General features: G+C 38.2%; 1 protein-coding gene across 1 annotated transcript in view; it reads right to left on the reverse strand.

Moving 5' to 3' along the window:
• fgf11b (fibroblast growth factor 11b) overlaps positions 1-2,987 on the reverse strand; it is a 53,216-nt gene extending 50,229 nt beyond the window's left edge. The window contains exon 1 of the mRNA XM_082157098.1: positions 2,015-2,987. Within this exon, the coding sequence (XP_082013224.1) occupies positions 2,015-2,207 (193 nt within the window). The 5' untranslated portion in view covers positions 2,208-2,987. The remainder of the gene's footprint in view (positions 1-2,014) is intronic.
• Between the last annotated feature and the right edge of the window lie 24,183 nt (positions 2,988-27,170).

The following is a 27,170-nucleotide window of genomic DNA, read 5'->3' on the forward strand; positions in this document are numbered from 1 at the left end:
GTGAGACCGCGACGCCATTTTAGAGCAGCAAGGGAACCCATCCAAAGCAAGTGACTCGGAGAGACAGGTGTGCGTGAGACAGATGTGTGAAGGGTGTTGCGGGTACAGCAGAGGCGTGACATTGTTATGATGGATGCATATGGATCACTGACCTGACAATGCAGCAGTGATCCAATGATCCCACACTGCTGTGACTAGGTGATGCCCACTAATTTGTCAATTGTTGGCTGCTTCAGTTCACCCAAAGTGCTATGGGTTTGAAGCACAACTCTGAAACGTCACAGCTTAAGGCATGTAGAGTGACTTCCTCTTTCCTCTTCCGATTTTGTGTTTTGGATGTTGATGTGCTGCTTAGTAAGCTAATTAATTAGCTTAACCAACAGGATATCATTTGTTAATCAGATTCACCAGCTAGTTGCTTTTTTCTGCCAGCTGATTTTAGATTCAACATTTACCAGCAGGGGCTAACAAGGCCATATTAACCATCCAAACCTTGACCTCTGGGGGTAGACCAGCACTAAATCTGCACTAACAATAATAAACTTGTCTAGACCAACAGGGTTAGACGAGGAAAGACCTGCAGTAGTAATTTCACCTATCCTAGCCATGCAATATTATATGTAGTTCCCTGGGCCAGTTTTTGTGTGTTTGCATGTGCGAAAATATATTTGCACTTCAGTATGTCCCTAAATCACATTATGCTAACGGTGCTGGACCGTAATGTGATAATGTGTTCAGTAGATATCAAAGGAATGTAAATATTACAGAACACAGTCCCAGGAGTAGGACTGGATATCAGCGTTAATTCAGTATTATAGAAATACACGCACATACACTCTTTCACACTCAGTTCTGTTCATACCCATATTTTTTCTGATGATTGCAGTGTGGAGCATTTCATGCTCATTGGTGAGAGAGGCGGATAAAGAGGCAGATTAATATCCCTGACTATAATCATTTTCGTTTATGTACAAAACACCCACTCTCTCTCACACACTCTCAAACACTCACACTCTCACTCACTGTCTTATCTCTTTATCCTTGCTCTCTTTTATCTTGTTTTTACATTGACAGTTCTTTTATTCAGTATTTAGTTATTCAGTCCTGGGCTATGGCATCAATTTCAAAATGTCATAAAAATGTGGTCCCCATTATTATCCAAAGACATTACAAAACTCACAACCAATGGCAGGGATTCAGAACGGAGATGTTTTTGTTTCAATAAAACTGCTAGTCAGAGTTGTGGACATTGGTTGTTTTTATTTTTTGCCCTGTAGGTTGACATAACAATCGCAGAGATTCTGTCTCAGTATCAGTGCTGTAATCAGAGAGCGTGCTGTTTTTTTTCTTTTTGGCCAGTGGCAAGGTTACTGGAACTAAAACATGGCCGGAGTCCAACTTCCAATCTCATAGCCCTACTGAGAAACAATATTTTATGGAACACAATTGAAATTAGGTATTAATATGCAGACATGCTTGCCCATGTGTGAACATAGAAGATATGAGGTAATAATTAGCATCCTAAGGGCAGGTCTTAACGCAACCCAGAATAGCCTGTGCATGTGGGATGCTTTGAAAGACTGTAAATCACACCTTATAAAGGGCTTGCCTCTTCCAGCTCTGTTTATGTCATAAAATAGTAGTCAATCCCCTTCTTCCCTTATAAAAGTCTGAATAAATTCCATGATGCTACAACTTCATGAGCTTAGTGATTTCTCCTTTATATGACCTGTGAAACATTACTTCACAGAGACGACTGTATTTCAGACCAGACTGTATTTCAGCGTTGTATCCCTACATTTGCACCACAGCCAGTTTGAACTTGAGCGTGATTCTGAAGTGGCATTAGAGAAGCCAAGAAGAATGACATCAGTTTGCAACTTTAGTTCAAAACTTTTTTCATTCTGCTCTTTTGGTATTTCAAGAAAGCATTTACCTTTCTTTTTTTTTTAGATGGTGGATTTGGTTCCTGAAGTGAAAAGTGGTTAAAATAGAAAGTTACAGATAAACCTACCTGGTCTTTTTTCTGTTCTTCCTCTTCGACCACCACATAACCGTACTTTTGATATGAGAACGAGAATTTGTTTCTGGCAAAGAGACTTGTTGCTCTTGGGGCACGGCTTGCGTTTGTTGGCTATCGGCCGGTTGGCCTGGTCTTCCTTGACTGCCCGTTTTTGTCTGATGAGAGAACTGGCAAGTGCTGCCATCTTCCCCCCCCCTCTCACCTATAGGAGGGGGGTCTCTGTTTGCTTAAGAGACCCTCTCTGGATGCACTCGTCTTTTTACCAGCAGCACAAAAAGATAAAAGTCAGGGGTCAAACCTTGCGTGGAGAGCCAAGAATTCAGGTAGGTTCCTCACGTGGCCGTGTGTTTCCCTCCAGTAAGGGAAGAGGTTAAGTTCTGGTCCACTCACAACCTGTCCATGGTTTGTCCTTCATTATGTTTGTTTCTCTAAATACATATTGACACCACAACAAATCCTTAAAACGTAAATCGACGTCGTCACATTTCCACAAAAAGATACAGAAAGCGGCTGACAAAGTCATTGTTGCGACATTGCCGACATATTTGCCCCCCCTCTTTCACTCCTCTCCCTTCCCCTCCCCTTGTGTCTTGTTCCTGAAGACGAAAACACTGACAAAGCTAAAGTTTAGCACACAGGAACGATGAGCTTTCTCACCCACACACGGTTGGTCCTTGCAAAAAAGTTATTTGCTCACCAGCAGCAAAATTATTCGGCTCAAATCAGGAACAGATCCTGTCAGAAACTGCCAGATGGTCAGCCTGCAGTCCCTATGGCTAACTTTAGTTGTGCTGGCAAAAAAAAAGAGAATAATCTCAAGCGGTAATCCAGTGCTCCCACGTCCAGAGGCACTTCTGCTTCAGCTGCTGGGACGGACAAAGCCCTGAGTCGCAGGACGGTAGCCGGCAAAAGAAGAATGGACTCTGAGAAATTTCCCTTCTGCCTCTTCTGGCACGCGCTATCTCTCCCCACACCCCTACATTACCCCCACCCCCCCCACCCCAAAGCCAGCGAGCGTGTGGGTGTGTGTGTGCAAATCCAGCGGCTACCACCAGTAAAGGTGACATTCATAAGAGAACAAGTGAGGGAGGGAGAGCGGGAGCGAGAGCGATCGAGTGAGGGAAAGAGAGCGAGTGAATGTAAAAGAGAGTGAGAGAAGAACAAGAATGATGAATGAGAACAATGGAGGATAGAAAACAGAAAGATGAAGGGAGAGAAAAAGAGGAGGGTGAGAGAGAGTTAACACTACTGTTCTTTCTTCAGTCTGCCGTGTCTGTCCTTGATGGGTTGAGTGGAGGAGAGAGAGAGAGAGCGAGAGAGAGAGAGCTTCAGGTGCCAATGGTGACAGTTTTCAGTCACCTCAGGAAAAACATCGCAGTCGTGCGTTCCGAGTCAGTTATCACTGCCAAATTCACACACTCGCACACACATTTATCCCCCTCACGCATCTCTCTCTCTCACGCATCTCTCTCTCTCTCTCTCTCTCTCTCTCTCTCTCTCTCTCTCTCTAATACACACATCCTCGTGTACACAATCACTTTTAGGGGATTAGGATTGTACCACTTTTATTGGTTTAGCGTTCAGTTTCTTGCCGTCCTTGTGCTGGGAGTGCTTCACGTCTGCTGAAGGTGTAAAACTAACGCAAACAGAAAGACTTTCACTGTCTTATCTTTTTCTCTTATCCTCTTTTTTTCTCATTTACTTTATTGCTCTGGATCATCTAAAAGCTCTTTTCCCTTCCCTCAGTGTCCCCCCTCCTCCTTCTCATTCTTCTTTCTGACATCACTGCAGTTTGCTTTTATCTCAGTGTATTTTCCAGTCTCTTGGCACTCTGCAAATACAGCATGTGAAATGAGCGGGACCTGAGGGGCGGTTTGCTTAAAGAGACAGACAGGCACTGAGCGTGTGTGTCAGGATGGGTGGCTATCTCTCATTAATAGTGAGACAGACAGGTAGAGACAAAAATAGTCTCTGCTCTACCGTGCCCTCGTCCACAAACAAACATGCTTGATTCTTGTGTACATTCACTACAAATTCACTAAACAAACAGTTTCACCACTTAAGTGTGTGGTACTTCAGCGCAAAAAAAATTAACCTTCTTATTCATTAACCATTCACAATCAGTTTTAACCAGATGCTAAATGTGCAGAAATAACACCATGCCATGAATATTTAAATATTTAAAAAGTCATTGTTTCAGCGCAAACATGACTTACCATGTTTAAATTAGGCTTACAGTGTGCCTTATTTAAAAGATTCAGCGGTATTTGTCTATATTGAACAATTCTCTCTTGCGTAAAAGTCTGCCTTTTTTACTCTGTCCTGTATGTGGGTAAAAAAAAAAAAAAAAAAAGACTTTTAGTTCGATTTTTTTTTTTTTTTTTGATTTTTTTTTTTTTTTTGATTTTTTGTTGATAATGGTGAATGATGAAGAAGAGCAATAAAAAAAAGTGCATAAAAACCTGCTTCAGGTGTTTGGTTCGCAGTGGGGGAGTGATGCCATTCAGTCCCTCTGACATGGAAGATGGGTTCTAGTTATTCATGCATGCAAAAATGTGTACGCTTACAAACTAGTAAAGATGTGATATTGGAATGGGATCATCTTTGCTGGTCCAGGAACAAGGATTCCTATTAATCATTTTGTGGTTATGATGGCTATGGCTGGGGTTAGGGACTTGTACAAGATTCTAATCAACCTTTCTTCAACCAATCTTTTCTATCTGATTTTAGCGATAGTTTGTGCAAGGATGTAACCAAATAATTTGAGATTTGGCATGTCAAATGTTAATGTTTAAGAATCTGCCTGTAAAAACCCAATCTTGATAACCATTAATCTAAAAATATCTGTCTCAATGTCTCAATCCAGGAATGTTGTCCCAACACTAAAGGTGTTGATCTGCCTTCAAAGATTTGTTTCTTGCACTCTCACAAAAATAAGTTTGCACACAAAAACATATGAATAACAAGAAACAAGAAAAATATGAATAATTAATTATAAATATGTGGATCAGTTAATAGATTTAACTTGATGTAGTTTAATATTTAATAATTAATATTACCATCAGTTAATCTGTTCGTCCAGCGAACACTCAGTATTGATTGTCTATCAACTCTCAGAAAGAATAGTTTTTGTGGCCACAGAAAAATAACTCTTTCTTTGCATGTAGCTGTGATCATTGTTATTCACGCGTACATTGGTAAAATTGAAAGTGGGTAAAATGGAAAAAAAGCTATGAAAAAGAGTAATTTAACCATCTGAACAGAACCATCAGTTTCTTATTTCAAAGCGCCTTGTTAACAAGGGGTCTACAGCTTATACTAATCCTCTGTTTAGCTAGTTAAATGTAGAACTTGTGATGTTAGCCTGACTCAGTCATTGTCGAGAAAGTTACAATAGTTGTAACTTGAGGCCACTTCGGCTGTGCACCGGAGGAAAGGTCTGGTGGTCAGACTCACTGGCGTGCCTTTGCTGCCATTATAACCAGGGTTTCTGATCTTTTTGGGGGGGTTGTCACAGGCACCTTGTTTTGTGGTTGGGTTAGGGTGTTTCCTGGATAATTCATTAAATCAATTATTAATTGTGTGTCTGATAGGTTCAGTCGCTGCAATCATAAAGAACTCTCTATAGATTATTCATGAGGGACCACCCATGATCATGATCTCTGTGCCAAACTGCTCTGTGATTATCATTGATTGTATGGATATGCAGTGCTAAGAAGTTTAAAATGTGCCTAGTGTAATTGAATCTGTCTTGGCTGTTTACCGTGTAGTGATAGCAAGATCCTTCCACAACATAAAAAAAAAAAGCTTTTCAGTGCAACCTCAATAAATCAGCTATTCAAGGGGCCAGTCAATCAATCAAATTTTATTTGGCAACCACACAGAAATCTGCTGTGGAGGCATCTAGAAAGTACCGGCTTGATTTACCTTTGGTTCAGAAATGACGTTGCCTCAACAGACAAGGTCACAATCCGTCTACTGCTGATTGTCAGATGACAACCAAAGTTCCTGGCCCTTAAGGAAAGGGGGTAAAATGGGGATAATTGAATTAGTATTTTCCCAAAAGCCTTGTAACCACATCTCCCTCTCAGTAGCTCTCTAAAGGAGTCAGGACAGAGAAATGTCAACTATTTTAAATTCCTATTTTACAAAGAGTTGGCCACAAGCCAGTTGCCAATTTGATTTGTCAAGTCTAGATACATAAGAATAGCAGCCAAGTCAGATCATTTTGCTGAAAAGTCAATGTTTTATGGAACTTTCTAGAGTTGTGTCCCTCTATTGTACATAGATAATTCACAGAATATTTGTGTTCCCATTACCACTGATATAACAGGATATTGAATAAATGCTTGGGAGAGCAGGTTAGTTTAAAAAAGTATCCTATTAAAGTGAGTGATTTTTCACTACATGATCACCACATCATTTTCTAAGCAATTCACCATAAAATAAATGTGATTTTATATCTTGCTTGAAAGAATGTATTTTGTTGGAATACTCTTTACAATAAGTTTCAGTCTCTGTCCCTGTTCACTTATATTATATGGACAAGCCAGGGCTGCATTTCACAAAAGCATTGTTAGCTAAATTGATAGTAGAAAGCATTGGTGGCAGTGCTCTTCACGATCAACTTGGGCTCATGATGCTTTTGGGAAACGCAGCCTAGAACATTCTCCCCCTTTTTTCTTCTTTTGTATTTTTTTTTTCCTCCGGAATCAATAAAGATAATAATATTGTACAGTTTTTCATTAGTCTACGCCAATCCTAGGCATCCAGTTAATGTTTTTAGATTTATTTTGCTGATTTAAGAGTAGTTTCTGTCATGGCAGTGGGTGTGTTTAACCTTCCCCTCCTTTCCCAAGCAATTACTTTCCACAAAGGTCTTCTTGACCTCCCTGACACGGACAACCCTCCTCTGTGTCTGCATGGCTAAGCCCGACCTAGCTGGCCCAGTTCTGTCTTTATGTCTCTCCCAGTACCTTTTCTCTTTTTCCGTCTGCCTCATCTCCTCTCTCGTTCTGTCTCTCTACTCTTTTCATCATTGCCCAAACAGATGACAGGAGGTATTCTTCCGTAATCCTAACTTCCATTATGTAAGCATGCTAAATATCTCTTCCAATGGTTTTTTTCAGTTTCAGAAATGATATTTATAATTTGCATGACCTCTTGGTCAGGATCTCATTAGAGAAGGGGGTGGAGGGGGATATGCTTTTGATTTCCATTTGCTATTACTATTTACCCAGACAAGCTTGTAATTAGGCCTGAGTCCTACATGTGCTTCACTGGCTTAAATATTAGTGGTGTTTGTGTGGATTTTTGTGAGCATGTTTGAGCAATTCCATTCAATTGAATGTTTTCATGCGTGTCCATGTGTGATTTGTTAATCATTCTCGATCCATGACTCTTTAGTTGATGGTGGTTTAAGTCTCAGTTAGGAATATGTGAACATAAATTTGAAATTCATCCATCTTTTTTGATTGCACTCTTTCAAAAGGACTTGACTATAAGAAGCATTTTTTTTTGAATCGGTAAAGATCTGTCATGACAACATATCTCTCTCTCTTCTTGCGTCCATTGGCCGTCAGACCCCTAATAAGAGACTGATGATGAATTAGACATTCAGTCACTGAAGGTGATGAATCACCAAAATGCTGTTGCATGCTGATTAACTTTAACAATCATGCTGGACTTGCATTATTTCAAAAGTGTTCCTCAATTGAACTGCAGAGAGGACATGTATGAGAGAATTGTCCATTTTGAATTCATAGTGACTGTAATTTAGACATTACAACATGAAGCATGTTTTTTAAGGCATTGTATTTTGGTGATAATATGATTCATTTTTGTGTTATGACAAGCAAACAGTATTACTGTACATTCTTTATCCCTCTATAAAGGTTTCTACGCAGAGAGTTTCACAACTTCAATTGCAATTTCAACCGATGGACCCATGCCCAAGAACTGCTATCTGTGGCTGCCCTGACTATTTACTGCTACTTTATATTTCTGTTATTATTATTATGTTATTGGTTCAATTCAACTGTTAGAGGATAACCACAGGGGAACACCTAAACTATGTCTGGTATTCTAACACCGTGTCCTAATCAGACGCGATGCGATAAGATTCCAGCTACAAATAATTTGTCAGTCCACACTAGACGCGACGCGACTGCAAGATGCGTCAAAATCAATCAAAACCCACAGCCAATCAGAACAGCGGAGTCTCGCAGCAAGTGCATAGCCCCAGAGAGTGATCTTGACGGCATTAGCAAGAAAATGGATAAGTGCATAATCAAATTCACAAATATTACTCCATTTAAACAATATTAAAAATACATAGGCTACTGAGTTACTAAAACAATCGTTGTCAAAGAATACACTTGTTTGTTCACAGTTTGAACGTTCTTGATTCCATTTGTTTAATTTCGAGATCTGAGGTGAATTATCCATTGTTGTTTTTACAGCTACAAAGCTAGGAGCACTAAATGATATTCAAAGTCACATTGTATGCTTTTAGCATTAAACGTACAGTATGGAATTTTTCGCCACTAGGGGTCGCTAACCTATTTACAATAACAAAGGCGTAGTTTGATGACGTAACATTTGCTAAGAATTATGGATCTTGTCGTCAACGTCAAGCCGACCGATCTAATCTATGGATCTAATAATGTTTATGGATGACTGAATACATCGATGCTTTTATCATGACTGTGATATGAAGCAGTTCGGGATTGCTAAGAGACAGCTATCAGCTCCACACGCGACGCGATATGGACATTTCATTCTACTGAACTAACGTTATACGCGAGTGCAGAATTACTACTCACAGTCACAGGTCAGTTTATTAGACAAATTAAACTTGTGAGGTAATGCAGCGTTGTTTCACTTGGTCTAACATTACACTATCACACTAAACTGCATTTGAATGTGTTGAAATGTATGTGTTAGTTTGTCTGTATGAGACTAGCAGTAAGCTAGATCAACATTAGAATAACATACAGATCATATTCTAACATTTCATCATGTTGAGCTATATAACATTGATTAGTTTTATGTAAATGTGCTCACCTGTTTAATAAAGTACATGTAGAAGCGGTCGAAGTCTCGGACATGGAGCTCTCGTTTATATACTGTCTATGGGAACTCTAGGCATCTCGAAAACACCGCGCTGATATTGATTCTCGTTTTAGTTCTCCTTTTGTATCCAAAGTCTGCTTGCCATGGTCCATAATGTTTGAACGAAACAACAACAGCGTGCAAATAGACATTGTGAACTACCGTCAGTCGCTTTGGTTACTATCAGAGGGCTCTGGTTCATAGCTCTGGTTGCCATGGCAGTACGAGCGGAAACCAGGGACAACGCGGATATGACGCCTTTGACAGCGACAAAACGGAAATAAAGAAACGGGACGTTTCTCGAATTAAATTACAAATTTCTCCTGGTTTGAAAGTTGTTGGAAACAGTCGGGATAATGTAAGTACACAACTAAAAAATATATATAACATAGATATAGTGATTTTTGCTATTTTTAAAGCAAAAAAGTTACATATTGTGGCTTTAAATAAAGCACATAAACAGTACCTGAGATTATAATTGCCTCACTTTGTGTTTGTTGTTCCAGCCGCGACGTCGCAGAAAAATTGAAACCGTTTCTAAAATAGAATCATCGCCGTCGCGGCTGGTTAGGACAAAAACTCTGATTAACATGGAAAAGATACCTTTTATTGCGCGTCACGTCACAGTTAGGACACAGTGTAAGGGGATGAAATTGTATTAGATGCTTTAATTCTAAAGCCTCTGTAGTGAGAAGGCTCAAATAACATTGGGCAAGGAAGTTGGCAGTTTTTTATTTTTTTTTGTGTGTGTGTGACAATGCTAAACCCTGTGTGTATCAGCATCTGCACACCCTAATCCTTCATTCACTTAAGAATCCTTAGATTCAAATTTTTTGTCCATTTTAATTTTCTGTGAAGAATTTAAAAGAAGAAAGTGAAAAAAGTTAATATTAAAGATCAATTTGCTCAGCCCTTCGCCTTTAGAGTGTGTGATATCTCTATTATCAGGGTAAATCTTGAGAGAGAACTCTCTTATCCCCTCCAAACAACCTCAGCAAAATACTGATGGAGATAGAAGAGAGGAAGAACCAGTTAAGTCCCGTGGGTGGAGATGTGTGTGTGTGTGTGTGTGTGTGTGTGTGTGTGTGTGTGTGTGTGTGTGTGTGTGTGTGTGTGTGTGTGTGTGTGTGTGTGTGTGTGTGTGTGTGTGTGTGTGTGTGTGTGTGTGTGTGTGTGTGTGTGTGTGTGTGTGTGTGTGTGTGTGTGTGTGTGTGTGTGTGTGAGAGAGAGTGAGAGAGAGAGAGAGTGAAATAGGGAGAAGGTGGTGTGATAACACAGTGCTGTGTTGTAATTCAACATTTCTGTGATGTTTCGGTATCTAAGGGACCCAAATAAAGTAGCGCACCTGAGACAGGCAAACAGATCAAGAGATATCATACAGCTCTGAGACAAAAAAAGTAGAAAGAAAGGAACAAAGTGAGACTCTGAGACAGATATGTTGGATGTGTTACTCTGTGTACTTTAAAGCAAGTCTCTCAAACTACCAGCTCAAGGGCTACTTTCAACCATACCTCTGTGAGAGGTTCATACACCCAGCATGAAATCAAAATTGACAATTCTTATATTTTATGTAATATTGCAGTGCTTATAAATGATTTATCTTAGCAAATCAATCTTTTTTTAATTTTTTTAATTCATGTACCCTCGTAAACTTGAATCAAGAACATTAATTTCCCATCCCCCTCGCAACGACATCTCTTCTCTTATCACCTAAGAGAATGCAGTAACAACAGTTTTTTGAGTTTGGGTGAATTTGAGTTATCAGCTAATCAGGTCTCTTAGACTATGCATCCTGTGACATACTGGTTTGGCTCAATGATGCTCAAATTCTTAGAAAATAATGTGTTAAAATTTATTTCAAAATTCAGTTGAATACATTTTTTTTTTGCCAGGTCTTAAAAGGTCTTAAGTCTTAATTCACCCTTGGACAAATTAAGGCCTTTAAAATGTCTTAAATCAGAGCAGAAAGTCTTACATTTTTGAAGTCATGGCATGGATTGCAAAAAATTAATGTCGTCCTCTGTGTCCTGTTTTCCAATACAAGTATCTAAACATCTTTAAATCAAGATACATTTACATTTATGTAAAATTAAGTCTTTAAAAACTGAACAAAATTAAGTGAAGTTTAAAACAAGAACAAATATATGAATCTGTCAGTGAGTTATGAGAACTTTACTTTGAATTAAGCAGAATTTTCTGAGCCTGCTGGCAGATACTGTATTTGTTTGTTTTAATCATAAAGTCACTTCATTTTGATCAATTTCACATAAAAAAAGACATTTTGCTTTTCCAGTAAATGCATCTTGTTTAAAAAAAAAAAAAAAAAAACTGAAAAAAACTAAAACAAACATATTGACGTATCGTGTTCCCGTTCAATTAATTCCTTACGTTTTCTTTGCTTGGTCTTAAAAAGTCTGAAAATTGCCTTCATAAAACCTGCAGAAACCCTGATAAAAGCATTTTGTTTTTTAGTTTCTGTCTTTTGACTTTTATATGGCTGATTAGTTTATTCTGCCTTGTTTTTAGTTTTGACAGGCAGTACATATACTCTAATCACTTTATTTTCCCTGTCCATCTCAAATAAAATGCTTTATTTGCAAATACCATATGTGAATTGTTTGCTGTGTAATTATTATCCATTTGCAAGGAGTAAATTGCAGTTCTCAAGGAATACGATTTCTGGCGTCATTACTAAACATACTGAGTAGAGATGGACCGATATGAAATTTCTCAGCCGATACCGATAGCCGATTATTCAGAATGATATCTGCCGATACTGATACCGATAATTTTTTTTTTCTTATGAATAAAAAATCTCTCTCAAATACTGCTGCAAACTATACAGAGAACCCTCTCATTTGGTACACTATAATATTAGAGGTTAAAATTAACAACAGAGCTATTATATTCAACTGCTATTTATTTCCAGATATAATATTTACACTCAAATAAAAGCTGAAATGTTTGTATACAACTCAGTTACACATAAGGTAGTTTTCATAAACACTTGTCTTCATGGCATTTTTTTCTTCTTTTTTTTTTTTAGCTACCTAACAAACGGATGACTTTCCTGAGGTAAATGCAACATTAAAGGGATATTCCACTTTTTTTGGAAATAGGCTCATTTTACAGTTGAGTTTTACCGTTTTCGAATCCATTCAGCCGATCTCCGGGTCTGGCGGTACCACTTTTAGCATAGCTTAGCATACATCATTGAATCGGACAGGACCATTAGCATCTGTCTCAAAAAAATTACCAAAGAGTTTCGATATTTTTCCTATTTAAAACTTGACTCTTCTGTAGTTACATCGTGTACTAAGACCGACGGAAAATGAAAAGTTGCGATTTTCTAGGCTGATATGGCTAGGAACTATACTCTCATTCCTGCGTAATAATCAAGAAACTTTGCTGCCGTACCATGGGTGCAGTAGGCGTAATGATATGACGCAGCGCCTGAAAATAGGTCTAGTAGGTTAGACAAACTTAGTCCCGGTCATGTTGGAAGTTACCGAGCTGGGGACTATTTTCAGGTGCTGCGTAATATCATTTCGCCTGCTGGACTCATGGTACGGCAGCAACGTTTCTTGATTAATTAGGAATGAGAGTATAGTTCCTTGCCATATCAGCCTACAAAATCGCAACTTTTCATTTTCGGTCGGTCTTAGTACATGATGTAACTACAGAAGAGTCAAGTTTTAAATAGGAAAAATATCGAAACTCTTTGGTCATTTTTTTGAGAGAGATGCTAATGGTCCTGTCCGGTTCAATTATCTATGCTAAGCTATGCTAAAAGTGGTACCGCCAGACCTGGAGTTCGGCTGAATGGATTTGAAAACGGTAAGACTCACCTGTTTAACTCTGGGGGAGTTGTAAAATGAGCCTATTTCCAAAAAAAGTGGAGTATCCCTTTAAGTGATATTGTTCACAAGCAAGTTTTATTGATATCTTTCCACGGTTGAAGCACTGATTGAGTGATTACACGAGACATGAAATGGATTTCGGTAAGTTGTACTGTAACTTTCAACTTACCTTCTGATATTCATGCGTGTTTTTCTTGATATAATTTTTATTAAAGTGGAAGAATAGACTCATGCTTCACACTGCTGCTTGAACTGAGGCGCTACAGCGATCTGTCACGTCACATTTAAGAGCGTCAAAACGCCATTTATTGTTTGAATTTTGTGATAAAATTGACAGAATTTGGAAGATTATTGGGAGAAAGGAGCGCTACAAATAATGTTTAGTATAGCGAAAAACTGCTGATCTGGCAACCCTAGCTTGAACTACGGGTGATTCATAGGGTCGGATAGAGCCTGCTTTTATGTAGCTGTTTTTAGCTGTTAATGCGTTATTGTCACATTAACTTGCCTTAACTAATTCAACAAGAGAGATTTTCTTCACGCACAGTGTGGAGTTGCAGTAGGTCATGTTTTACCGCACCCTTTTGATTGACAGGATATAATCGCCACTGATCATCTGATACCGATTGTTGGCCGATACATCGGTGCATCTCTAATACTGACCAGTTGTTAGGTTTGAAAGAATGGTAAGTCACTCAACTCCTGTCCATGCATCATCAGCTGTAGATAGCTGCAAACAATATATATTGTTGTGACAGACCCAGATCATTTGAGTTTGTAATGCTTGGCTTAAAGTATAGGCATGGAGGCTGCATAGTGTTTTAGAAACCTTTAGTCATCGCAGAACAATTTACAATTGTAACAGCAATTGAAAGTTTTGCTGCATCTTGGTTGTCCAATAATTCATCATCAGTATCAAAGTGTCTTTGAAAAATATCTGTACTTTGTCATCAGAGATCATCAGATGACAAAAACAGACACTTGCTATATTGGGCATTATGACACAGCTGTTATGTTTATGATACTTTTATTGCTTGTCTGTAGAAATGGTTCAATCAGACGTCCAATAAATCAGTTTCCTCCTCAGCAGAAAGAGCTGAGGTTTCTCTTAAAGTCAGTCATTCTACTCTCTCTTCTTTGAGTCAGAGTCTTTGCTCAGAGTCTGCTATAAGGAATACTGCGTTGCTTCAATTGTAATATAAAGACTTATAATGGAAAACAGTGAGAATTTCTGTTGTTCCAACAATATAGGCTTAGATCTTTCTTCATGACACGATCATGACATTGCACTTAGTTGCATGTAAGGTATCTCCTAAAAAAAAGAATGGTTGCATTACATATCGGTCAGGCAGTCTCTTCCTGTTTGGCAGTTCTTGGCCAAAGTCAGTTGCAAGGTGAAATTTGCTTAATTGATTCTAGCCAACAAAAACATTCATTCTCTGTCACTTGTCAATCTCTTCAGGTTGCTTTCACATCGACATTAATTTATTATAGTGATTTCTTAGCATTTTAATTAACCATTAAGAGTGAAAGGGTATGGGTGTTCCTGTTGTTGTGAAATGTGTTCCTGTAGCTCAACGGGCAGAGCATGAGGCTAGCAATGCCAAGGTCACGGTTTCGATTCCCAGTGAACACTCGTATTGATAAAATGTATACCTTGAATGCACTGTAAGTCACTTGCTTGGCACGTCTTGGCACGTCTTGCTGCCTTAAATGCTTGAATGTAAATTAAGGTGAATAGAGACAGGCAGTTATAGAAACATGTTTTTTTTAGATACTCCTCCCCCTAGAACAGGGATAAAGCTAGGGATAAAAAATGTGACAGAACATCTTTGTTTAAAAGCATTAACAACGCACACTCAGGCATGACACAAGCTGGACTGAAGAATGTGAAAGTGGCGGGAAATCCAGACCATTGCAAGTCTGGTCAGCATTACCGAAGGAGATTAATCTTCACAATAGCGCGGCGCATCAGATTGTTCATGGGAGTGCGGATGTAATTTGTCGTGATTGTGCAGGGCCTTAGCTTTAATGTGGGTTTAGACGAGAAGTTCACATCTGTCTAATCGAGTACAAGCATGACTAAATGCCACTTGTAAACACCGCCATGGTGCTCAGCTATTAATAGACGTAGGATGTTCTCAAACAGTCTAAAACTATCCGCCATTTTCTGAATGTCAACCACCCCCAATTTATGCTTTATTTTTCATTTAATTAAAACATGAAGGGTGTTATGTAAAAGCATTAGCCTGGCATGACGCAAAGCCATTTTTAAGTGAGATTTTTCAGAAGCAAATTATGTCATGGCGATATAAGGTCTAAACAAACAGTAAAAAGAAAGTTGTAATGGAAATGATAAAGGACAAAGCATTATGATAGTGACAGTGTAAGGAAAAAGTATTATGTACAGACTGTGATAGTACTGTGCTTGTGCGGTTATTTTTAAGGCTGATTCCAGTGAAAAAGCAGAATTTAAACTCTTTATAGTTGCACTCTCATTATGGTTGACTAATGATTCATCTTTTCTATTGCCAAAAAGTGAAAGATTTGTGAATTTTTAATGGGTTTCTAAAATCACTTGTGTTTGTGTTTGTATCATTTTATCACTTTTAAATGCTTGTTTAATCATCCTGTTATATTCGTATTTGCTCATAGTATTGTGCATTCTTTGTATACATTTTGGTAACATTTTATTTCACAGTGTCATTGTTACATGTTTTACATGTAATAACTATTAATTATGCATAATTACATGCAACTAACCCTAAACCAAACCAAACCCTAATCCTCCTAACCCTGTAGTAAGTGCATGTAGTTACTTAACATTACTCAGCACTTTAAATGTATAATTACAGTGTAACAAAGACACCTTAAAATAAAGTATAACCACATTTTTTTACATTATTATTTATTCCAGTATTATTAGAGTCTTTACTGTTGTGAATAGTGATGTCTCTTGTCATAAAGTTTCATTAATTTATCATGGTACAGGGAGACTCTCTGCTGTAGTGTCTATTAGCCTCAAGCTTAGTTAAGTAGTTGGACCCTGAATTCTTTGTTTTGTGTTTGCTATAAAGTGGGTGTTTTGAGATGATGTTGAGTATAATGTGCTCTGGAGCATCTCTGAAAGCACTTAAGGATGGCTTTTAGATTTCTCATAATAAAGAAGCTTTGCATCATCACACTCTGTTTGAAAATTAGACATTAATACAGAGGAAATACAAGGTTTTTTTCCATGACAACAGACTAAAAGTTAAAAGAAGAGCCGTAATGAGGAAAGGATTTTTATACCCAGTGTTGTGTAAATTCATAGGAAACTCAGGCCTGAATCCCCAGAGTGAGGTTAGACAACCTGAAACTCATTTATTCTCTCCGGCATTCATTTATTTGCTCTTTTTCTTTGATTCTGCTGTCTCTCTCTCCATCTCCGTCTCTCGCACTCCCGGCAGGTTTTTTTTTTTACTCTGACTCAGGCATGAATAATTCAAAATGACTGGGCAAATTCACCTGGCGTCTCAATTATCACTAATGTTTTTCCTCTGGTGTCTTTTCTCCTTAACCACTGCTCTTGCTTTCTCTACCACTGCTTCTTTCAGGTGATTCAGCCATCATTGTTCCCTGACCCCCTCATATCGTCCCAAGCTACCTCAGTCATCTGTGAGTCAGTACAAGATGAGCAGTACTTCACTTTCTCGTCTATTTAAACTCTGACAGCTTCAGCGTCTGGTCTCGTCAACCCAGTCGTCCCACGCATCTCTGGACGCCCACACAAGCACTCTGCAGACACTCTGAAACTCAAAGGTGAAAAATAAACAGGCACAACACAGTATAAACTACAGACGTACAGTACCTGTTCAGAACAACGAAACAACAGAAACACTGCTTGATGTCTGAAAACAAGAGTTTGACAAAGTAGAACTTTAATGCTTTTAAATCATTTAAAAGCTCTTCCTGAAGCTTTTTTTTATTTATTATTTACTTAAGGTTAAACACCAGGGAAAAAGTCAATTACTGGTAATTAGCCTTTGTGCAGAGTAAGAGTTTTTCAAACAGTTGCTACAGTGCCTGCGAAAATGTCACATTTAGTATTTATTGGTGCTGGGAAAGCTTCTTTAAAAATGCAGCTTTCCAATCTGATACTTATAATTTAAAAACAGTTAGGCTTCCAGCATCTAATTCTAATACAGTACAGCTGACTGCAGTGCAGCTATTTAAGGGAGCAATATAATTTTGAAAATATAACTTTCAGATTATGTAATTTACCTGGCACAAACAAAATGAGGATCTCATTTTAGTCAAAATGATGCAAAAGCTGTAACAGTTGCAAAAGCTGTAGTTAATTGCAAAAACAATGCATGTTGTAAATGACACCAGAGAATTGTAATGCTTTATTTTTTGTTTGTTTCCAACAGATTTCATGTTGCAATTCTTTTGCAACACTTTCTTTAAGTTTTACTTTGCGATGAGTTTTGGTTGCACTTTGTTATAAAGTGACATTGTTACTGTGTAATTATACAAAAAAGTACTTGTATTAATTAACTACATGTACTTATTATAGGGTTATGGTTAAGTTTAGGGTTAGTTCCTTGTATTTATACATCATTTACTTTTATTACCATAGTAAGTACATGTAACATAAATATGTCACCTTAAAGGGATAGTTCACCCAAAAATGAAAATTCTTTCATTAATTACTCACCCTCATGTCATTCCAAACCCGTAAGACTTTCGTTGATCTTCAGAACACAAATGAAGATCTTTTTAATAAAATCTCAGTGATTTCTGTCCCTCCATTGACAGCTACACAACTACCACTTTGATGCTTCAGTCAAAGTTCATAAAGATATTGTAAAACTAATCCATATGAATTGAGCTGTTTAGTCAAAAATTTCTGAAGAGACAGATTTAATTTAGGCTTTTATCCACATATAAACATTCATCAACTCACACATCAGTTATCATAAACGGAAGCGTGTGAGAACCAATGAGGTTCGTTCTTGTGTGTTACGCAGCACGTTTGAGCTTCAGCAAGAACCAATGAGGTTCATCCTCGTGTGTTACTCAGCACGTTTGAGCTTCCTTAAGAACCAATGAGGTTTGTTCTTGTTACGCAGCACGTTTGAGCCTCAGCAAGAAGTCAAGTCAAGTCAAGTTTATTGTATAGCGCTTTTCACAATACAGATTGTATCAAAGCAGCTTCACAGTATTAAATTAAAATAATACAACAAAGTTTGTTTCAAGAGGAATTTATTGATTGATAAAATTAAATTAAATATCCCCAAAATATCCCCAACTGAGCAAGCCAAAGGCAACAGTGGCAAGGAACCGAAAAACTCCATCAAGTGACCTAATGGTGTCCTAAAACTCCATCAGGTGACCTAATGGAGAAAAAAAACCTTGGGAGAACCCAGGCTTTGGAAAAGAACCTTGGGAGAACCAATGAGGTTTGTTCTTGTGCGTCATGCGGGTTCGGTTGAGCTTTTGTTTGTGTTTGCTGATCAATGTTTATATGTGTTTATATTTATAAAAGCCCAAATTCAATCTGTTCATCAAAAAGCGATCAAGTCTCATGAGAAAATTTGGACTAAACCACTAAATTCATATAGATTCATTTTACGATCTCTTTTTGAACTTTTTGAAGCGTCAAAGTGGTAGTTGCGTAGCTGTCAATGGAGACTACAGAACTGGCTCGGATTTTATTAAAAGTTTCTTCATTTGTGTTCTGAAGATGAACGAAAGTCTTATGAGTTTGGAACTACATGAGGGTGAGTAAATGAGGACAGAATTTTCATTTTTTGGGGTTAATTAACCCTTTAATATAAAGTGTTACCTAACTTTTTTTTTATTATAATGCTTCTTTTAATTAGTTTCCCTTTAGCGCTTCACTTTTCATTGTTTACTTCTCTATGTGGCATTTCTTTAATGTGAAGGTAGAGGAATGTGGACCTGAAAATAACTTTTCACAGTTGTAGCTAGAAGCAGGTAGCCTGGTTAAAACCAGACCATTCTCAGTAGTAACTGAGTTATGGTCTGGCAAAGCTTCATTAATATCTCATTTCCAAAAGGGCGTCACCAACGGACGTCGCTCAAATGCCTCTGGGCGCAATTGGATAGACCTAAAACCAGTGAGAGCGATCGTCATCGTGTAAAGCCATACGCTGCGTCCCGTCATGTAAACTGCCCTGTCAATCATCTTGTCACAGTTAAAATCCTCTATTAATTCTAATTTAATTTCCTACCGTTTCGGAGAGAAATGTAGTAGCACGTTCATCTGCCAGTGGGTCTTTCATGGAGACTGTCCTCATGTGTTTGCAACTTGAATATAATAATGCATTTAAAAGTTGATGCGCTTCACCAACGGACGTCGCTCAAATGCCTCTGGGCGCAATTGGATAGACCTAAAACCAATCAGAGCGATCGTCATTGTGTAAAGCCCGCCCCAACGTTTCTGATTGGTGCCGCAATTTTGACGGATTAGAAATGGGCTTGAATGAGCTCTTTGCCAGACTACTTGTAGAGCAAATCTAAATTTGCCGGAAGTTGTCTGGGTTTTCCCAGGCTAAGAAGCAGGGTTTGCACAGTTTTTTACCCGAGGTTATGAAACTTTGTTCCAGAGCATGGTTAGCACTGCTTTAGCAGTGCTTTGGAGGGTCACAGAAACACAGCGTGTTGTATAAACATAAAGGCTATGTTAGAGAGTTTGAGGGAAAGAAAGGTCAAATGGTGACAGAAAACGTGACAGTCAGAGTAAAGAAGACACCGTTTCATTCTTATTTTGGAGTCTGAAAAGTCCATTCAGGACAAGATAGTACAGGCGGCAATATATAATATGAGGGTGCGCAATGCTAGAGCCTTTATGTACACAGGTCACGTGCAGCGTTCGTCCAATCAATGACAATGACACTCAACCCAGGGTTTAGGAATTTACAGTGTAAAATGTCAGCATATGAATACCCAGGTTGAATTGTTACCCTCAGATAAATTATGAGCAATGTGAAGCAAGATGACCCAAGAATCCGTTTACCCTGAGTTTTTAATGACCCAGGGTTAACTATTTCAAGTGTGAAAAGCCCTAATGTAATACTTTTCATTTCTTTTTAATTCTTTCTGAAATTGACTAGCAATTTCTGAGTGTAGACTGTTTCAAAGTAAATCTTGTAGCAATGTTTTTTTTTTTTTCATTGAGTTTTTATGGTTACGTTTGTACGGATAGTATGGCAGAAAAATAAAACACCAGGTTTAATAGGGTTCAAATTAAACCCAATGCCTGGCAAGCTGGGTCAAACAGATGGCACCCAACATCAGATGGGTACAACATCCTATAATCCCTCATTCAGCTTCAGTGGGATTCTGGGATGCGCGGTGACTGGATTATGAGGCTCTCAAGTGTTGTAATAATTCACCTTTGATCCTGGGAGCAGAGGTGAAATTAATTCCAGACAGACTAACAGTCAGTTTGCAGACTTTGTGTGAGTGTAATCTGTGTGAGAGTCTAGGCTGATATGAGCTGTCTATTAAACTGTTTGCAGAAAACCCTGCATTTCATAAACAATATCCCTTCCATCTCCTTGTTAACAGAACTATTACATAACCTGCCACAAACATAATGTGAATAGAGTGTCCAAGGGAGTCACAAAACGGGAACAGCGAGTATCCTACGAGGTCGCCATGACAGTACAGAGCCAGTGCAGAAACAGCTGCCAAGACCCTGAAATTTAATACTGTCATTTACTCTGCAAGTCTATTAAATTATTTCAAGTTTGAGAAATTAATCTTATATTGCACAACATTTGATAGCTGCCTCATCTTTTTGCTCCTTTTGGCTCAGATTTCCATTTTAGAAGGCAATTTACTTTCGAAAATGGAAATCAAGGTATTTTACATGATAAGGTCCAATGCTTAAGTTCAAAGATTGGTACACAACCAATTGCTGAATTTGTGGAGAAAGAAATATACCCATTTTTTGTCAAAAGATCACTCAAGATTACAGAACAAAGGCAGAATGTCAATTTTCAGCTGGAGTTTCTCTTTAAGGCTAGATGCTTTCCTTAATTGTGCTCCTTTTGCCCTTCACGTGTTGTGCCTGATATCTGATCACCTCTCAGATCCATTAAAGAACACCCACCCCCCTCTGTCACAGTCTATGAAAGAAATAACACCCCTCATACACACCAGGAAAGCCATTGCCGAACAGATATACCAGCAGGGCCTGTGAATATAGATTCTAATACGAGATATTCAGATTCGATTGAAAAAATGCAAATAAGTCTCCAGATACTTAGAGCTCCACAAGAGTGCGTGGGTGAGAGATAGCTGCCATACTGCGGTAACCGAAAGAGAGAGAGAGAGAGATTTTCTCAAGGGCTTTTACAGGATGATTCTCCATCCTCCCCCTGTCTAAGTCACTTCCTGTTACCTGTGTATGAAGCCCTTACAGACATGATGAGGTGATTCAGGCTGTCAACCCCCCACAATCTCCTGTCTCATCTGCTCACCACCAGCCAAAGTGTGTACAAATCATTACATCACTTCACATCCAAAGCTAGACATGGACACGCTCTAAGGACACATTTCTTTGTGTCCTCAGAGTACCCTTTGGTTCAGCCCATGTGTGTATGAGACATGTCAGACTTTAAAACTGGTTATTTTTGGTTACTGATTACTTTAAAGCCCTATTCGGACAGGACTAGTTTTCTTGGAGGATGTTAGAGAAAATAGTTTTTCACAGATGTACTTTGCGATTTTAATCTTCCAAGTTTGTTTTTTACATACAACCTTTTTATCAATTCCAGAGGACATTACTTAGTTTTTCGCAATTTCCGTGGTCCTCTGGCCGTTTTAATATCAACATCAGGTAAGACAATATATATAGATTTCTCTGTTTGTTTATTAAAAGCAGCCACTTCTATAAAATTGTTAAGTTTACTCAATGTTTTAATTATAACTTAAAATATCACAGATTCCCACCTCTGTAATTAACATGGAGATGATATTTCCATCCGAATAGGTGATAACAATTGTAACTTAGGCCTTTAAAAGAATACTTCTTCCCAAACTGAAAATTGTCCTTTTTTAAAAAATATGACTTGACTACCCTGGAACACAAAATTGATTTTCAGTATAATTTCCAAAATCCTCTTTCATACAATGAAAGTGAAAGTTGAACACAGCTGTCAAGCACGATTTTCAGTGAATTAGTGTTAATTTTGTCAGCTATTTTTTTACGTAGTCTTAGTCCTGTGTCCAATATACTTTTTAGTTTTTATCATAATTAGTCAACCTTGTTTTGTTTTTGTTTAGTCTAGTTTTAGTTCATGAAAACAGTAAAAATGTTCAGTTACAGTCATGCTGCATAATGGTTAAGGGGTTAGTTCACCCAAAAATGATTGTCATTAAGTACTCGCCCTTATGTTTTTCCAAACCCATAAGACCTTCATTAGTCTTCGGAACACAAATTATGATACTTTTGATGAAATCCGAGAGGTTTCTGACCCCACATAGGCAGCAACGTCATTGCAGCTTTCAAGGCCTAGAAAGGTCACATAGACATAGATAAACAACATGAAACACTTGATTTTCACCACAGGGGGACTTTAACAAACATTGAATGAATAATAAATCTAAGTTCCATTACAATTTCTAAATATTTGAATGCACTTTCACTTTTTTTTTTTAGATGTACTATGAATCATGGAATTTTTAAGTTGCTTTGGATTATAATGTAAAAACCATAGTACAAGAATCTGGTAATCAATGGTATTCCCAAAGTATTATGAAATTACCACCTGGTACCATGACCTTATGGTGCCACCGTTTTTTGTTTTTTTGTGGTAGTGTTAACTAATGAAGTATTAATGTTTACTATAGTGAGACTTGTAATGCTATTACCAATTTTGGAAATGTTAATGCTTTATAGAGCCATTTAGTAACAAGAGGTTTTCTATCATATCAAAGAAAGAAAATATTTTCTTATAGTGTTTTGGTACTACTTTTGCAGTTGTTGGCTAAATATTTTCCGCTTCCTTCCACACAATCTCACACAGCATACTCTAAAGCCTATATATAAGCTCTGCTGCCAACATTTATCTGTACCCAGTGGCACAGCTGTGTGAGTTCTCACACCAGTGTGGCAAGTGCACCCTCCAAGGGGAACACATCATGCCAAACTCAGTTTCTCAGAGCCATAGAGGATAGACCACTGAACTAGAGTGATGGAAAATAGATTTTTCTGCTTCTACCAGAATGGTGAATTCTTCATCTCAAGCTGTGAAGCACTAAGGAGAAGTAGAGAAAAAGAGAAAGTATGGTTGAGGGACAAGTGCCATCTTAAAGAGATCAAGTGGAAGAACGGAAAAAAAGAAATAGACAGGAATATCCTGACAAATCATAATCCAGTTTCATCCAACGTTGCCCAAGCAATTTTACTTCAAAGCTTTAGAGGGCTGGCCAATTACTGCATATCCCTGCGTTTCCTTTGGATGTGAGAGAAATATATAATTTAAGAAATTTTAATTAACATCTCTCATCTGCTTATGAAGGCAAGTAGGAGAATAAATGCCAGTCACTTCTGCCCAGCTTTAAGACACAGTATATCTCTCACACACACAAGTGCTCCTTCATTTTTTAGGCCAATTACAGAGGGGCTGAAGTCTCTGAATTCAAGCCAAACCCTTTCAGAAAAACGAGTATAAGGCTGAAGGAACAGAAAAGGCAACACTGGCAGAGTCCTAAATGAAATATGAGGTGAGACAGAGAAAACGAGAGAAGGAAAGAGAGAGTTGGGAGTGTTGTAACATCATTGCTTAGACGAATTATAAATTTACTACAGGGGTGAAATCACCTACATGCAAATTAAAATGTTTAAAATGACTTAAGGGTTGGTGGGGTGATGGAAATAGTTATGAAGCAGGAAAATTGATCCCAAAAAAATTAATGAACAAATTTGAATATCCAACGCTTTGTGTTACAACAAATTCCAATTTTGGAGGAATACACTTTGTACTTGACATTAAAAACATTTAAAAAGTGTAGTGGTGAGTTGTCTAAATGACTTTATCAGTCATAGTCAAATCAGTTGCAGACATTGAAACAATGTCACAACACTCCCTGGTCTCCCCTACACCGCTCGATTATAGCGTTTATTTGCTCGGTAAATCCCCGTCACCCTTCTTCCCTCCAATATGTACAGTAGCTGCAACATCCTTCATATGTTGCCCTAGAAACTATTAATACTTTTACTCTGTAAATGAAGATAAATGCACAAGACTAACAATGCTCCATAGAGAGAGGGAGAGAGACAGTATGATACTTGCAAAAAAGAGAGGAGAGAAAGAGAGGGGCAAATTAGGGTGGATAGAAAACAAGGACAGAGTGAAAGATGGATGGATTACATTAGAAGCAGAGGGGGGAACACTGGCTGGCTCTGTGAAAAACACCTTGATAAACAGGCTGCGAACACCCCCACCCCCCAGCAAGGTGTCCTCCTAATGATTCCCATCCTGCACCTGCTGAGAGAACCTGAGTCATACTTACACACAACTGCAGCTGGTGCATGGAGAGAAAACCGCACAGCACAGGGTTTTGCCTTGCTGAAAAACACCCATTATACCTATTCAATCAAAACATTTTATTATAATATTTGTTATTGTTTTTAGAGAATAGAATCATTTTGAAGATGCATATTTCATGAGAAGGGTTTGAACAGGTTCCACTGCAAGTTCTTTATTTATTTAAAGGGGTCATATAATGGCATTTTTTTACAAGCTAATATGATTCTTTAGGGTCTAAATTAAAAGTTTGTAATATACTTTAATTAAAAATTCTCATTAGTATTGTAAGAAAACACTAATTTTACCTGGTCAAAAACAGCTCTGTTTTCAGCACGCCGCTTAAGTGCATGTGTCTTTAAATGATAATGAGCTTTGCTCACCCCGCCCCTCTGTTCTGTGCGTACACCGTTTGTAAATCAATAACACAATAACCATAATGCGTTGTTCATTATAAACGTGGGATTATGAATTACAGTATATAGAGAACGTTGTACATACAAAACATGCCGTAATGTAACCTGAGTGTAAAAATAGCCGCATTCATTGTGAAGCGTGCTAGCGATTTGCAAAGATTAATATAAATATGAATATAAAGGTTAATAAAACGTTAAACTCACTTCAGTTCTTCTGGAGGTGCAGCAGGAACACGAATAGTTGGTACCGATCCTTTTTTCAGGAACAGCTTCTTAGCAAAACCAGCTTTATACTGACCCTCGAGTAGTCTGGTGTGTGAAATGATTTGCGCAAACATGAAAGCATTGACGTTGATCGTGGGGAATATTCAATTCGAAAACAAAACTCAGCGGTTCGGATTTAGGAACATCAAAATGACTGCTGTGTTCCTTATTACACACAAGAACAGAACACCACAATCGCTTAGACACCATTCTGCTCCAGCGTGTCAACAATGACGCGCGGACTATGATGACAGGCAGCTCGCTCACGAGCGAGGGCGGGTCTGTGTTGAAACGCTGCTGTCAATCAACAATCGTGGGAGGGGCGTCTGACCGTGTGACGTCACTAGGTTGAACGGCTTGATTTGAGACGGGAAAACATATAAGAAGATAAAAAAAAAACACTGGATGGATTTTTATAATTTTATGATGGTTGTGTACAGGCACTGCCAACACACATTTCAGTACAATCAACTTGTAAAAGTGCATGTACCATTATATGACCCCTTTAAAGGATAATTATCGATTAACGGTTTTAGAAAACAATAGCTATGGTTCTTTTGAGGGCATCAAATGTTTTTTAAATTTTCTGAAGCAAATGTGCAGTGTTTGCCACAAGCCTACACTGATGTGGGAGGTTATTTTGTCCATACAATGAAAGTCAAAAGACTCCAGTGTGGTTTTGGACCCAATTGACTTTCACTGTATGGACAAAAACAGTTGAATCATTATTCAAAATGTTGTTTTCTACACAAGAGGGAAGACAGACAAGTTTGGAACTATCATTTTTGGGGGAACTATCCTTTCAAATCTGATTACTTAGAAAAGTAATTGAACGCCTCTTCTCAACAAGTCGCATGATTTGAGGTATCATTCACGGGAGTTGTGCACCAAACTGCTAACCCTAAGTATGAGCAATTGTAGTACTTGCTTCGGCAAGAATCAATAAATAGTTTGCTTATAAACATGGTTTATATAGAGAGTGACAGAAAAACGTATCTTGCATTACATCTGTACATCTGTACATCTTGAGAGAAACTCACATATATCAAGTGAGCGACTGAGAGACTATCTGTTTTGACTGTTTATTCCATCCTGTCTCTGAGGATTGATGGCCGCTCTGAATTCTCTTTGGGAATTTTTATCACTCTGCAAATGTGTGGAGGCCATTTTTAACATCAGGCATGGTGCGTTTGTAAAGAGAGAGAGGTGAAAGCAATTCCCCACACTGGAAACAAGAACCACCTAAAACGGCATAGTGAGAGTGAGTTACATTTTTTGAGTTGTTAATTCTAGTTGAGCTGAATATATTTAACTTTTAAAGCAGGGAAATCTTTATGATTTAATAAAATCTAAATGATTGCAATATGTGGTCATTTGTGATTAGTATCATTGTCGTAATTAATCAGCATAGCTAAAATGACGAAACCAGACTTAAGTTGAGGCAGAATTAGAGACTATAGGCTTGACTCTCTAGTGGTGTTTTGGGACTGTGGTGACACTTAATGTTTTGACAGCATGGTAACTGAAACATTGGCTGGTTACATAACTAGGACAGGCTGGTGGATCTGGGATGTCAGTGGGGACCACTCCCATCACATTCCAGGAAACCCTGTGTATTTAATCTGCTTATCCTCAGCAGCTTTGTGCCATGTGTTTGTGTGTGAGTGCATCATGTTTGTCCCAGCCATTCCTCCAAACTCAAACATCCTTCCTCTATCCTGTCAGTTCTTTCATCTCTTTATTATTAAATGGATGAAATCAATTCATAAACTCTTGGCCCTTCTATTTTCTTGGTTTTGCATCTTTAAATATTTCTATTATGCTCTGTGTACAGATTTAGCCCTGCTGTTAAATATTTGTATAATTTGACGTCCATTTGTGTTTAAACCAGGGCTCCGAACTGGTTCAAGGAATGAAAACCAAAACGGAAACTAACGAAATTTTTACA

The sequence above is a fragment of the Leuciscus leuciscus genome (assembly GCF_965113295.1).
Source record: "Leuciscus leuciscus genome assembly, chromosome: 24".
Lineage (NCBI taxonomy): Eukaryota > Metazoa > Chordata > Actinopteri > Cypriniformes > Leuciscidae > Leuciscus > Leuciscus leuciscus.